This window comes from Euprymna scolopes, chromosome 36 (assembly GCF_053919585.1).
Source record: "Euprymna scolopes isolate OS-2025 chromosome 36, ASM5391958v1, whole genome shotgun sequence".
NCBI lineage: Eukaryota > Metazoa > Mollusca > Cephalopoda > Sepiida > Sepiolidae > Euprymna > Euprymna scolopes.
In genome coordinates this window covers 69188044-69204291 of record NC_136517.1, presented here as the reverse complement: position 1 = coordinate 69204291, position 16248 = coordinate 69188044, and the positions used below count along the sequence as shown (strand labels likewise).

Genomic DNA, 16248 nt, shown 5'->3' with positions numbered 1-16248 from the left:
GAGATAACCGACGAACTATTGGTTCGAATGTTAAAGGAGACCGTCGCTAGTGTGAAAAAGAATGACCCCGCCACAGGGGACTGGTGCATGCAGGGAGACGAACTGAGCGTGTGGATGAACGCAAGTTCTCTAGGAATCGGTGTAGTTTTGGAGAAAGATGGGGCCGTAGTTGAGGATGCCTGCTGGCTGCGACCGGCGAATGATGCTGCCCATATCAACCTGGCAGAACTCAACGCTGTAATAAAGGGCATTAACCTGGCATTTCAATGGGAAGTGAAGAAACTGCGTGTGCACACTGACTCACTTTGTGTGCACCACTGGGTGTCGGACACACTCACGAGCAAGGCCAGGGCACGCACCAAGGCAGCCAGCGAAATGCTGATAAGACGGAAGCTGGAGACTGTGAAAAAACTGGTGACGGAGTACAACCTGTCCGTAGACGTAGTGCTCGTCACCTCGGACTACAACCTCGGCGACAAGCTCACTCGGGTACCACGGAGATGGTATGAGGCTATGAAGAAAGAAGCTAAGCCATTGCCTCTGTGTGCTGCCTCCGTCGAGGAGGACGAAATCAGGAAGATACATCACGACAGTGGCCACCCCGGAGTACAACGGACCTACTACTTTGTGAAGTTGGCTAGACCATCAATACCAAAAAGCGCAGTAAGAGCAGTGGTCAGGGATTGCCAAACGTGCCAGTCCATTGGAGTCGGTTGGGTATGGATATAACCCACTACGGCAGCCAACACTTCCTCACGCTGATAGACTGCGAGCTCTAATGCTGATGCTGATGCTTCCGATGCCACTTCTGAGAGCTCCGATGAGGAAGTCCCGGCAATACCCCCCCGAAGGAGTTCTCGAATCAAACAGCCACGTCCGCCGTGTCACGTATGTGATCTGGAGACCAGGGGGGAGCGTGAGACTAACCGTAGCCCTCGGCGCAAGAGGGTCCGTGTGTGCCTGGCGTGCGGGGTGGTGGCTGATCCTGTGGTCGGGGCAGTGGAAGAAAGAGTTCCAAGATGGCGCCTGCCTGCTTTTATTAGAGACGGAATCTCGCAGGATCGCGCGAGATCTCGCGGGGATGCAAATTAGCTAGGCCATCTTGAGGAATAAAAATCGGTCCATTGGAGGTGCGAGGCAGTCGGGTTCTGACGTTCGTGGCGATCAGTACAGTGACCGTTGGGTTCCGTTTCTATTCGTGCAATCAGCTGAGCTTTGTTAGTTACCTTCGCGCCGTGGCTGTCATTGTTTGTTGGTTCGCTGTGTGTTGCCGTGGTTCTTCAGTGAAACGCTTCGTCGCCCACGACGAGACTCCCCGTCTCCTACACAAGATACTCATACCTGCTTCCTGGGACTCCCCATCACAGTCTGCCACTCCAGTTCCTGAACCTTCTTCAACCCCAGTTCACTCATGTAGCCTCTAGCGCTTCCAGCTCCTGCAATGACCTCAAGCTTACTCTTTGCAGACCCCATGCGGCCCACTGACGTCCAATTTCCCGTGCCCATTTACGGTTTCTACGACATCAGGTAAAATTAATGGATGAACAACGAATAAAGAAACAACGCTCAACAAAATATATAACCTGACGTCCAGCTATCCGTAACCACCAGTGCCCACTGACGTCCAGCGACATGTTCCAGCATCAGACTCCCGTTATCATACCTCAGGGACGCAGTAATTACAACCTCACGAGACACCCGTTCTCGCTCCAGCTGATCTTGATATCCATTGGCGTACATTTTACCTTTTTTTCTTGGTAAAAATAAAACACGATACAAATCGTCTTTAATCGATCATATGTGTTTGTCATCTTTCTTGGCTATTACCGTCACTTTTCTTGCCCCGTGTCTACTACGGTCGATTGGCACTTTACACCCATTATTCGACCGTCTACAACAAACTAACTATCGGCGATAGTTAGTTTGTTATCGCCGGTAAATAACAGCAATAAAATAAAAATTAAATTTTAAAATCTATTTAAAGAATTATTTTCATGAATGTGTTTCTTATCAAAATATATATGATTTTATACTATAATAATTAAAAAAAAAAAAATACTGCCGTTAAAACATAACAAGTTGAGAAGAATAAGTGAACTGCCTGCTGGGACAATAATCGCTATAGGACAATACACGTTTGTAGCGAAACCGCAGTTTCGAATCTTACTAGAGAACTCGTTTTAAAAATAATGTTTTTAGAAATTTTATAGAAATAAAGTTCTTTTATTTAGAGGTTGTATTTTATAAAGTTTGCACTTTTGTTTCGAAAAATCTATTCCAAACTTTCAATGAAGTTTTGTTTTCATTGTTTTTAAATATTAGCGTCTGTTTTGTTTTGTTTTTACGAAAGTGCAGAGCGGCAAAAGATTGTTAAAATCGTGAGAACATGGTTGGACCGAAAAAAAATTACCAAATCGAACATTTCTCCACAAGCTAACGAGAAATTGATTTTTTTTTTTACTAAGAAGCATTTATTTATTTTATAAATATAAAAATAAAAAAAAATAAAAAAACGAGGTATAAAATGCCCACTTTATCATCCTGACAATAACATCGCTACGGTAACGCACAGCACAGCACACCAACGAAATGGTAAGTTTGAAAAAAAAAAGACGCGAAAAGATTTTGCATTTTCCACATCTTTTCTCCTTCGAATGTACGCTTCTTTCTTTCTTTTTATTATTATTATTATTATTATTATTATTATTAGCAAATCCCAATTCTTAAACCGAATTGAATTTATTTAATTTTCTTATTTAAGACCATCTTAGCTTGAAGGCGCTCCCCCCCTCCAGTGTTACACTTATTTTGTAAAGGATGTTATTAATGTTGTTGATGTTGTCACTTCAAATTAGGGAGCTGTTATCTTTAAAATTTTAAAATCATATCAAATCCATTATGAAACCGGTGCAGCAGCATTGTCTTCGCCATCTTCCTTTGGTGCCCTCGTGGGGGAGACCCCTCCCCTCCCCCACCATTTTTTCTGTATACAATGATATATAAAAGGAACAAAACCTGAATTCATTATCTTAAACAAATAGTTTTACCTGTGATTTTTTTTTTTTAAATCGATTTCTACAAAATGCTTAGATGTATATATGAAACAGAAATTATGCTTGGTACTTAAGCAGCCTATGCTTAAACTGATGCAAAGTTTCCGCTTATCTTTTTTTTTTTTTTTTCTTAAATCGTAACGTGACGGCATTTATTTTCTCGATATTTTCCCCTTTACCGCATCCATCACAAATTATTTTTGATAAAATATTTTTTATTATTGATTTTATTTTAAAACCCAAAGTTTCGTTGTATTCATTTCCGATAAATCAATTTAAAATGTTGGTGCTAATGCACTTACTGATCCGCGCTATTTTTTAAAATCGTATTTCCACGTTTAATTAAAGTTTTATGTTTTTTTATTCAATTGTAAGGTTAAAGTACAGAACAGAATAGGTACAAAACACCCCCCCTCCCCATGTTAAGAATGGCTTAAATAATAACATTATTATTTCAGCATGGATCAATAAGTGCATGAATACCAAAATGTTTTTAGAGCATTTATTATTTACAGGTAACAAACTGAAAAAGTGGCAAAGAAACAAATATACAGGGTGTTTCAAAAGTCTTGGGAACATAACGATTTTTAATAACTCATAATGTTCCCAAGACTTTTGAAACACCCTGTATAACAAGTAAATCTTACCAAAGGCAATTTTTCTCTTGGTATTATTATACAAACACCGTGACAGCGTTAGGGTTAGGGTTAGGGGTTAGGGTTAGGGGTTAGGGTTAGGGGTAGGGTTAATTCGCTGTCACGGTGTTTGTATAGTTTTACCTTTCTCTTTATCTGGATAAGTTTTGACAATAATGCCGTATTTTTTCATTGATTTTTTTTTTCATTGGTGAAAAGATAAAATAATAAAATTTCACAAAAAAAAAAAAAAAAAGACTTCTCAAAAGATCTATAGATTTTTTATTTCAGAAGTGAATAAAAGTAAAAAAGTCAAATATTTTTTCTTTATATTAATCGTTTCGTTTCTGCTTTTTTTTTTTTTTTTAATTATTTGAACCCCAAACAATTGTTAATTGGAAAATAATTCAACTTCAAAAATATAAATTATCCACAAATTATCTTGATTGAAGTTCCAAGGAACCGACTATAATGCGATATTCGTTTTCAGCATACCCGAAAACCGGCAGTCTTGCAGTTAATCCCGGCAAAGTTCGACAACTATAGAAGGGTCACATCAATATTTTATACCATCAAATCACGAATATTACGAATTATTAGTTTTAAAATAAAAGTAAAAATTATTAAAGTTAAAAAAAAAAAAAAAATGTAATTAATATAAAATATGTTATATAATTAATATTAAAAAAAAAATATGAAAATTTGTTCCATTCCCATCTAATGGAAGAGTTGTGGAGACGGCGTGAGAAAGGACACGCATTTCCACGAATTATTAAAAGTATATGTTCAATTTTCAAAGTGGTTTTATTTTGTATATATAAATTTATATTTTGTTACGTGGTTTATTACTTCAGATTTTTTGTTTGTTTTTCTGTTAAGACAATAATACACTTTCTAAAAGTTGTTTCATTTTTCTGTTAAATAAATAGTTATAAATATAAAAATCCGTTCAATGATCCCATTTCCACTAGGTATGGGCGCATCGAAACCTCAGATGTACTCCTCAGCTGTTAGTAAACTTCCTAAACTGCTCACTGACGTTAAATTTGAACTCAACCTCAGATCAAAAGTCTCAAATTCAAATCCAACTGCTCTCTTCTCTCTGCACTTTCCACACTGACACCCAAAATAAAGAAGACGGCTCTTGTATAGAGAGACCCAACCACATCTTATTTGCATACCCCCTCCTCCCTCTCGTCACATCACGTGATTTTCAGTCCATAAATACCAGGGGGCGGCCATTTTTCTTTTCTTTTTTTTTTCTTTCCTAACACGAGCCGCACGATGCATGAGGTAAGGTTCTTTACTTTTAACCACACTCACCATTGTCAAGCAATATCTTTTGGAGGTCCACGTTCAAAGAAAATATTGTTTAGTTGACGGACAATAGTGACTGTCTCTTGTCGACGCAGCATACGCCATATGGCAAACCTTGATGGACCGCAATCAATGAGAGTCAGGAAATCCTCGCCATTGTGATGAGTAATGTCTATCGCTAGCCGGCTCCAGGCGCTTCTAACTTTCAACTTCCCCTTTTCCCAGCGAACGGGTGCCGGGTCAATGGACTGGTATTCCACGCAGTTTTTGATCCCTTCCATGACGTCTGCCCTTTGCACTCCTGGTTCAACCAACTTAGCGAAATATAGGGTCCGCTTGACTCCAGAATACCCGCTTTGTTGGATTTCCTTAATCCGATTAGATTGACCAGGGATCATAGATGCGACACAGGGAGGTTGCGTAGGTTCAACAGTTCTTTTTATAGTATCAAGCCATCTTTGAGGTTCCCTTGTTAAACAATCTGCCTTGTTTATGCTGGATCTGACCAGGGACACCTCCATTGATAGTGCGTATTTGTTCACCAGGCTCATGATCGTGTTGAGCCGCCGACGGATGAGCGTCTCGCTCATTGCTTTGGTTCGCACTCTAACCTGTCCAGTAAGAGTGTCTGAAATCCACGTATAGACACCAGCAGAATCCGTGAATAGTTGCAGGGTGGTTGTCTTCCAAAGGATTGCCAAGTTTATTCCCTTAATCACTGCATCGAGTTCTGCCATGTTTATGTGTTGGGAATCCTTTTCTAGGCGCAACCAGCAAGCATCTTCCACTACGGCTCCATCATGGACGAACGACATGCCAACGGCTAGAGAGCTTGCATCAACCCATACACTACGGTCCTGGCTGTCAACACACCATCTGCTCCGTGCTGGATCTTCTTTGTGCACACTGGTGAGGCCCTTTCTGACCACTGCTACTTAATTTGACATAGTCTTTAAATCAGAAATAAGTACATTTCTCCTGCCTCCATCAAAATAAAACTTATCTAACTGGATTCACAATAAAATTTACTTTAAAATGTTATTTTTATATTTTTATTGTGATTTGTATATTTGAAGAAATCTCTATTTAAATCTGACTATTAACAATGAAATACTCCAGCATAGCATGCCTGCTCACGGTAGATGACTTTTTGCAAATAAGCGGTCAGGGTGTGCTCACATAAATACTCAAAGCAGAAGTTGTACCCGTTGACGACGTTTCTAGTTTTTTTTTAGCTAATCAGAGAAAAGAATTGTCTTTGCAACAGAATCTGAATACATGTACGTCTTTCCAGTCAAAAATTAGAATTAGTGGTGGGACGATTAATCGAAATCGTTAATCGTAAGAATCGTGTATTTTTGGGAGAATCAGAATTGCATCGTTAAAAAATACCTTAGATTTACAATTCTTTCATTATGATTCTCTTATATTTTTAAGTGAGATTAATGCTGTCAAAAATTTATGATAAAAATGTTATAGAACTTTTCATAACATTTAATATGATATATAAGAATTTTATTAACTGCTTTAAAGGTAATCTTAATGAGTTTTCTTATTCCATCACATACATAGGCGTTGTATATCTGTTTCAAAACTTCGAGGCCCATTAGTTATCTGTTTGCACTGTTGCGAAAATTTAGGGGCCGCGAGGTAACATTGTTTTCATTTGTGAGCAAAGTTTATTTATGTATAAAACAGCCTATATCAAGTCCATGAAAAAGTTGAATACTTAACCCTTAAAGAAAAAAGATTTTTCAGTGCTCTCATTGCGAATATATCATGTTAAAAATTAGTGGTTCTTCGAATTGGTGACTAAAAAAAAAAAAAGGCGGTGGGGGGGGGGGCGCTTATCTTTTGGCAAGTTTTTTTTTTTTTTACTGACACTCTTCCATTAATAATGAATGAAAAATCTTATTAGTAAATGCAAAATGTCTTGTCAACCTTTTATATATATATTTTTTTTTTTTTAAATAAAACAATCAAATTATTTAAACACTATAAGGTTTAATAGAACAATGCAGTAAGTGAATTTCATTTTTTTCTTTTAGAAATTTACATTTCATTAAAATATTCTGTGAATGAAGCAATTAAACATTCCTTTTGGAACTTCTTTGCACAAAAAAAAACAAAAATGTGAAAAATTTATTAAAAAAGGAAAAAAGTTTAACTTTTTTGTTTAATCCTTCGAATTCTTACTTAGCAAACTAACTAGTTACTCAGAGCCGTTCAACTAAAGGACTGAAGAGGCTTAGTCGACATTTACCGATGCCTGGTATCACAGTCGTGATGTGAGCATAGGTAAATGTTTCCAACCCCTAACAAAAAATAAAAATAAAAAGGATGTCAGAAACAGCATCAAGGCGGAGGCAATTTCGAAAGTTCAACTTTTATTTAACAATAGAAATAAACAATTACCAAAAATTTACTTTTTTATATAGAAATAAACAATTACTAAAAATTTACTTTTTTATATAGAAAGAAACAATTACCAAAAATTTACTTTTTTATATAGAAATAAACAATTACCAAAAATTTACTTTTTTATATAGAAATAAACAATTACCAAAAATTTACTTTTTTATATAGAAAGAAACAATTACCAAAAATTTACTTTTTTATATAGAAAGAAACAATTACCAAAAATTTACTTTTTTATATAGAAATAAAGAGGTAAATTAAGTCATTAAATAAGAATAAACATTAAAGGACGATAATTATATAATAAAAATAAACCAATGGTAAATGTTACCTTATGCTACAACAGAACACCGACAACTCTAATTTGTTTTTTTTAAGGGGTTTTTTTTTTTTTTTTTCTTTACAAAGGCATCACCACATTATCAAGGCCCAGAGGCCACTCAAGGATAAGGGTTAAAGAGTGTACTGTAGAAATTGTTCAATATAGTAATCATTAGTAATGAAAATTTGGTAAATTTAATAACTTATATGGAACGGCTCATCAAGAACTTATTTACTTTAGACTTGAACACAACCATATTGTAGTCAGCCGGAAAGCAGGAAAACGGAAGACAATTCCACAGGCGTGCAGTTCTAAGAAAGAAGCTTTGTTCATGGAATCTACGTTTAGGTTTAGGCACAGATAAAGAGTGGGGGAAATTATTGATAGTGTTTACAGCTAGACGAGTGTTTCTTGTGAAAGTTTGGCGAGGGGGGACCATAGATTGAAGCTCAGTTGAACACTTTCCATGAAAATAACGATACATCAGAGACAAACTCGCAACATCTCTTCTGTGAGATAGAGGTTGCAAGGAGGAGAAAAGGACATCTCCTACGAGGCTACGAAGTCTATTTTGAACTCTATCAAGGCAGGACAAGTCTTTTCTAGCAGCTCCTGCCCAGATGTGGCAACAGTATTCCATCCTTGGACGTACCTGGCTCTTATATAGGTAGAGAATAGCATCAGCAGTGAGATATCTACTGGATCGATAGAAAGATCCCACCATTTTTCCAGCGGCCTTGGCAACAGATTTGATATACGTGTTCCATTTAAGATCAGGAGTAATGGTCAAGCCCAGAAGCTTGTCAAAACTTGAGGCCTCCTGAAGACGAGAGCCATTCATTTCAATTGATGACAAATGCGAATTAGAATGTTGATGATGTAAAGAGAGAAGCTTGGTTTTAGATGCATTAAAAGTAACCAGCCACTCCTTTCCCCATTGTACTACGTGCTCAAGATCAGAGGAGAGAGAATTGGAGAGAACTTGGTCGTTTACTGTCTTAGATGTGGTACCATAAATGGTAGTGTCGTCAGCATAAATGTCTACAAATGATGTAAGGATATGATTTGGAAAATCATTAATGTAGATCAGGAAAAGAGTTGGGCCCAGGATGGATCCCTGAGGGACACCGGCATTAATACTGTGAGCTTCTGATTTTTGCCCCTCAACTACTACTCTTATGAACCTATCAGAAAGAAATGATTTAATAATTGAGAAGACTTTTCCAGCTATACCATAGCTAGCGATCTTATGAAGTAAACCTTTATGCCATACCCTATCAAAGGCTTTAGATATGTCAAGAGCAATTGCCCTAGAAAGATTGCCACCGTCGAGAGATTTGCTAATCCTATGCGATATAACTGTAAGGACATCTGCTGTAGATCTAGCAGAACGGAAACCATATTGAGTGTCACTAAGAAGGTTATTTTTGTTGAGATGTTTGATTACGTCTGTATTTAACACAGATTCTAGCAACTTACTCATGACGCAGAGGAGACTTATTGGCCTGTACTGAGAGGGGGATGAGCGATCACCTGAATTCTTAAATACAGGGCATACTGATGAGATTTTCCAGGGAGATGGGAAACTATTCTCCTTAAGACAACGTTTAAACAGTTTTGTAAGTATGGGCGCTAATTCAAGTTGAAGTTTTTTGAGTACTATAATTGGAATACCATCAGGGCCAGTTGCTTTACTCGAATCAAGGTTTTTGATTAGCTTCGCAACATCACGTACAGATATACGTATATCACATAGCGTGTTTTCTGATACAGGAGGAAATATTGGAGGTTGGCGGTCTTGGTCGCAAAGGGTAGAATTAGCTGCAAAGTTCTTGACAAAGAGTTTGGCTTTGTCTGATGCTGACGAGATTACCTCAGGTCCATTGATAATAGTTGGGATGGAGCACACGCTTCTATTCAGGATTCTGTTTGCTATTTGCCAAAACTGGTGGGAACCAAGCCTCTGCTCAGCTACTTTGGACTTAACAGATTGAGCATACAACACTCTTGCGTTCCTTATTACTTTCTTACAATGGTTGCTGGCAGTCCTGAAAACGGCTTTAGTTTCCATACATCTATTACGTTTGAAGCAGTGGAAAAAGTGATTTCTGTGCGCAATGGCAGCAGCACATTCTGGAGAGAACCATGGCTGGCTGTTAGGTTTTTGCTGAAACTTTTTAGAGGGTATGAAATGGTCAATACCTACAATTAACCATTCAGTTAGGTCTAATACTATAGAGGACACATCCTTTTTAAACATGGAATGCAGAGGTAGATCAGATATAAATGTACGGAAGCTATCCCAGTCAGCCTTAGTGTATCGATATACTGTACGATGAAGAGGTACGTCTGGGGACTTATTACATTTCATTTGGGACTATTTTCTGCCATTTCACTGCCTTTGGTAGTGTTTTTCTTACATGATACGTTTGTGTGCGAATGTGCATAGTGAGGTGTCTTCTATCGCATAGGAATCTTTAAGTGATCATTTCAAATCAAGTTTTAAAAAAAATGTGGTTTATTTATTTATCTATTTTTTTTCTTACAGTTTTAATACTTTTTAATTGATCTAAGAAAAGTTTACACAAGCGGCTTACAAAAATGTAACCACACAACATATTTTTATGTTTTTCATTCTTTTTTTTGGGGTGGGGGTATTTAGTTATAGGACTTGTGTAGTTTAACAGGTGCTTCTGCAGTTTAATTAACTGTTTTTCCATAAGTAACGCGCCAACATTTACCATTTCACAAAAATTCCGTTTACATTGCGGAGGTGGTGCAACACCACCACCGCCCTTCCCCCTCCCCAATGTAAACAGAATTTTTGTGAAATGATAAATGTAGCATTACAAGTTGATTTTTTTGGTAACTAACATGGGTGCCCGATGTTTCCTGGGTGTTTGGAGGTGTGTTGAGCAAAAAAAAAAAAAAAGTGGTGTAGGAAGGCAGGCTCGAACCCGTATTGCAAAGAAGGAAAAGAACGGGGAAAAAACGTGACATCTTTGCTGTTATGACCACCGCCAAACCGGAAGTGATATAGGTTTAAATTAAGGCTAGACAATCGAAAAGAGGGGATGACTTTAGAAAATATTGGCAAAAAAAGCAATCCCTCCCTGTAGAAAAGTGCCCAGTTGAGGGTGAAGTAAATGTTTTTAGCCAATTTTTCAGTGTTTGTCGTCTGAAGGGTTGATACTGATCTTGTGAAAATCGAAAGTTTTAGGCAGACATGCAAACATACATACATACATACATATATTGATAGCTCAAATTTTCGACCCAAACCGATTAAAAAGCTTGCTCTATCTCTGAATACCTTTTATATAAAATTTCAAATGTTTAGACCAGAAATTGTCTGAGTAATTTGGTAGAGACTGCAGAGGTCAAATTTTTTAAAACTTTGACCCTTATTATGACCCCTTAGCATTTATTGTTTTGAGCTCAAATCAAGTTATTAAGTTAAATCTATGTCCAAGGAACCTATATCAAAATATCAAATGTTTATACCCAAAATTGACGGAGGAGTTTGGTAGAGTTCTCAAAGGTCAAATCATTGAACTTTGACCCCTTAACAGCCAAATTTATGGCTGAAAACGAATTACAAGGATTTTCCCAAATCTCAATGCCCTGTATATCAAATTTCGAGTCTGTAGACTTAAAATTGACAGTTATTGTGTAGGGAAATGTACGCAGACACTTTCACTTTTATAAATATATAGATTGTTATTTTATCAACTTGTATGAAAAAAGCTATGCCAAAGATGCTTAAAACCGTTTGAATTATGCAAATATCATCAGTAATTCAAAAGTTATGAGAATTTTAAGTGCCAAAATTTAGGCTTTTCCGTGGACATTTTTCTTTAGAAAAAGTGGGCTAAATTCCGGAACTCAACATTTCAAGAAATTTGGTAACTTTGCCGCCATTTATTTATTTTTTAAGCTGTTCTCATGAAACTTGGCATTCTTATGTAAAATAGTGTGTTCTTTCTGATTATGCAGTCAAATTTGATGTATCTCTTTACCATAAGCCATGAATTATAAATTCAGATGTACAAATTTCAATTTTTTTAAACTTGCGCATAGTGTCATACAGTGGTTGTCTATTCATGAACAAAACTAAATATTTAGTGGTATTTAAATATAGCTCTATTGAGAGTAGGTATTTACCTGCCTCCCCACCAAAGGAGAGCTTAATCTGGGATGTAGCCATTGAATGGCGAAAGAGTATTAATTACCAGTATTTACTACTTCCCTCAAAGAAAAAAAAAAATTGAGTAGATATGAATTAATCTCAGAAATAAATCAAAGAAAATTTTTCATAATGATTTTGGATTTCTATAAAAGATAGAAATTCCCATAGTCGACCAGAACTTAGGCATTTTGGGACAAGTCCAATTTTCAATTTTGTAAATCCTCTCTATCTTGCCCAAAATATACCCCTATTTTCTGAGATGCAACCATAAATCATACTCTGCATAAATCCTTGATGTAGCTTTCACAGTATCAAGATACCAGGAATCCTGATAAGCAACAACTATATATTCACCAGTTGATGGTAATTTTTGTTATTTCTATTCTGTTGTTTTACTGAAATTTCAACTATGTAAACAAAGAAATAAAATGGTAATCTTTTACCTTGTTTCCACCTTAACATTTAAAATGATTACTTTTATAGGTTTTACGGTATGCCGAAAACAAATGTCGCATTTAAATTTTCTGCAAATAAGTAGTTTTCCGGATATTAAGCAATGTCATTTCTTATGTTATCGCTGGTGGACATCTTGGTACGTGCAAGCGCGCAAACCTAACCCCAAGAAACTATGCGCTAACACATACCAAGATGGCCACCAGCAATAACACAAGAAATGACATTGATAATATCTGGAAAGCTACTTATTTGCGGAAAATTTAAATGCAATATACGTTTTTAACATACCCGAAAACCATTATAGACAGTCATTTTAAGGAAAAATGTTAAGGTGGAAACAAGGTAAAAATTTACAAATGAAATTCGTTATCACCTAATTATTATTATTATTATTTAGATGTAAAAAAACGTGTTTGTTTTACAGATTCGAAAAAATGGGCTTGACAAGGAGTTAAAAATGTATTCAAGTTTCGCAATATATTATATTTAATTGTTAGGTGAAAGTACAGAATAGTTAACAAAACACCCTTCCTTTATTTCAGCATGGTAGCATAAGTGCACAAGTACCTTTTATTTGTTATATATTTGTTTTTTTGTTTGTCCCCCCCTAAAAAACAAGCGCATATACATAGTACATTTTGTTGTTTTAACACTTTTAGTACATGTGTACTACAAGCGTTAAAATCAACAAAATAGTATCATCAATCAAATTTGAAAACTTGATAATAATTTTTTAAAATTGACAAACCCAGAATAAAAAATGAAACTTTTTTCTGCTTTCGTTTTGAAAGCAGAAAAAACAGTTTTCTATTTTTAAAAGAATACAAACTCGCTAATAGTCATTGTTTCCTTTAAACGATTTGAATTTCTATAAAAGATAACGTCTTAAAGAAATTTCTGTACAATTAATAATTATCAAATATTTACGTATTATACATGAAACTAATTCTGAAGCTTATCTATATGAAAATGGATGATATATACTGATTTATCTTATCAATTTTGAAATATTCTTCATCAACTTTGCTCGGTCGTAACTTTGCTTCCTGTGGTCGTAAAAAAAAAAAAAATCAAACACCAATAGAGATGGACTTCTTTATTTATATAGCCTGTAAAATTTCAGCCATATCCAATCAAATTTAACCCTGCGCATATGTATCCAAATGTAACGTATAAAATGTAAACATTAAAAAAATAGTTTCCCTTTTTGTTGTCATAATTTTTACCATTTTTTTATTTTTAACTTGAAGCATAAAAACATCATTGGAATGCTTATTGTATTCTCTTTTCATATAATTCTTTTAAAAATTAACCAATAAATAAAAGATATGACTTGTTGAAGCACATTAGTTATGTAATATTGCCAATGTCCACGAAAATACAGCATATGCTTGTAGTGCTAGTAAATGTCGGCACATTACTTACGGAAAAACAATTAAACTGCAGAATCACCTGTTAATGGAATACCCTCCCCCACCAAAAAAAAGACCGAAAAATATAAAAATGTGTTTGGTGCTTATGTTTTTGCAAACCGCTCGTGAAAACTTTATTTTTTGATCAATTAAAAACTATGTAAGACAAAAAAAAAAAAAAATGAACTAGATTTTTTTTAAAAAACTTTCTTATTAGAAAAATTCCTATGCAATGTGATAAGACACTCATTCGCACACGAATGTATCATGTAAGAAAAACACTACCGAAGGCAGTGAAATAGCACAAAATAGTCCCCAGGTCCAGGGGTTCATACTATGCAAACGGTAAATTTGCGGCGGGGTTGATTATCAGATTCTTTGTCAGCGCCCTCGAATACCCCAAAAAAAAACAAATTAGTGATCAGTGTTCTGTTATAGAGTAAAAGAAAAGGATAGCATTGAGATGAACAACTTTTTAGGCATCACTCTACAAGACATAAAGACAAACATCTGGATCTGCCAACAAACAAGAGTAATTGACATTTACTTCCATCAAAACATCCAAACACAGATGGGCAGGGTATGTAGCCAGACAACATGATAACAGATGGTCCATCAGGACAACGGAATGGACACCTCATGAACATAAGAAGCCAAAGGGAAGATCAAGAATTAGAGAGATGACCTGATACAACACATGGGGCCCCCGTGGCAGCGGATAGCTCAGGACAGAGATGGCTAAAGTCCATGGAGGGATTTCTCATTGAGTGATAAAACGTTTATTGATTGCTTATTACTTATCCAACGTCACTCATAGATGATAAGGGTTATTGTCACGTGAATGGTGAGACAACACTGATGATTGGGATTTCCCTTAAAACGATAAAATAGTACTTCAGTGGTAAAATGATAGCTTTCTTAGTATTTTTTTTTAGGGAGGAAATAAGTTATTGAATATATCATGGATAATTATACAAACTGTTTCTTTAATGTTATGCCATGGGTCCTTGTGGACAATTCTAGTATGAATTTGGGAAGCTTTAAACCTATTCTTGTTTTTAGATTGACAATCTTACTACTTAGCACTTTTTATTACTATATATACATACATGCATAATAGTGACCTTATCTATTAATTATAATGAATAGTTCCCATTATTGTATGCTTCTTTGAATTGTCTTGCTTTTTGCCATTCTTCTGTCTATAATTTTTACTTTGTCCTATAGGATAGTTTCCCTTTCCCCTTCATATGTGGTCAGCCATACACAACTTTTTAATATCCACATATGGCTTTTTGATGTTCTAACCTTGCTTTTAGTAGACGACACATCTCACCATTTCCATTGGGACTTAACTCACAAGATGTTTTCGATGAGTTTAATCAGTACTGAATATTGTCCTGATGTCATATGGATTACGTATTCTTTGAAATTTTTCCAACAAGCCCTTCATATATGATATACAAACTATAGTGAGTTTTCAGGTGGTGGCCTTTGGTGTTTGTTCTAGATTTTTTGGAGCTCAGGTCATGCTCTCTGGATAATTGTTTCGGTGGATATTAAGAATAAAATTGCGAATTGCTTAAGACTCCTAATCGGTCGTGGCTGAGGAAATAAGAGCAAGCTACCTTTGTGGATGAAATAAAGGGTTTTGTTTGAAATTCTGTGCAGATTCCTGAGTTCAACAGAAAAATTTCCAAGTTTAACAAAATAAACCTGAAGAAGGTTGGAGGTTGCTAAGCTGTTGTGAAAATAACATTCAAGATGAAAATAGTATGTTGAACAATCCAAATAATACAAAATAACCATTGTTAAAAACTTACTAACCACACAGAACTTATCTTCTCCATTAAAAAAAAGTAGTATTCATTGAATTAAAAAATAAAACTAGCAATACGTACCAACCATAAGATGCTTTGGATAATCACAGGTTTCAAATTAATTAACGTAATTTTCACATTTATTTTGAAAAAGAAGAGAAAGAAAATAGTTTTTTTTTTTTTTTTTTTTTTTTTTTTTTGTGTAAGATTAATGTTTGTTGTTTATAAAATGGTGTTTTTTCATGAAATACTGGTTTTCAAATATATTCAACTTTCGAACTTTAAATTTAGTAATAAATGACTCTACCAACCAAGTTAAAAAAAACATGAAATTTTACTTTATTATTTGATTACATGTGAATACCCTGAACATCTTTGTGGAAAAAAGAAAAAATAGATAATAATGAAAAGAATTTAGTATTTAGAGTTGGGGGATCAATTTCACATATAAATTTAACATAAAACGATCCCTCATTTCACAGCCATTGCCTTTTAGAGCAGTTAGCACTCCAAATTCTTTTGATATTTTTCAAGCTGAAACGTTAGTCTAAAAAAAAATATTCTGCCACTGACACTAACTGCCCACCTCCTAAAAATGCCTTCCTTTAAATGTGTTATACTATTAA

The 16248-nt window shown here is 35.5% G+C and overlaps 1 protein-coding gene across 2 annotated transcripts in view; it reads left to right on the top strand.

Moving 5' to 3' along the window:
• Window positions 1–2378: 2378 nt before the first annotated feature.
• Window positions 2379–16248, top strand: part of LOC145260567 (calcineurin-binding protein cabin-1-like) — a 567854-nt gene continuing 553984 nt past the window's right edge. For both annotated transcript variants that reach the window (XM_080118824.1, XM_080118826.1), the window contains exon 1: window positions 2379–2592. In XM_080118824.1, coding sequence (XP_079974950.1) covers window positions 2590–2592 — 3 coding nt within the window. In that variant the 5' untranslated portion in view covers window positions 2379–2589. The remainder of the gene's footprint in view (window positions 2593–16248) is intronic.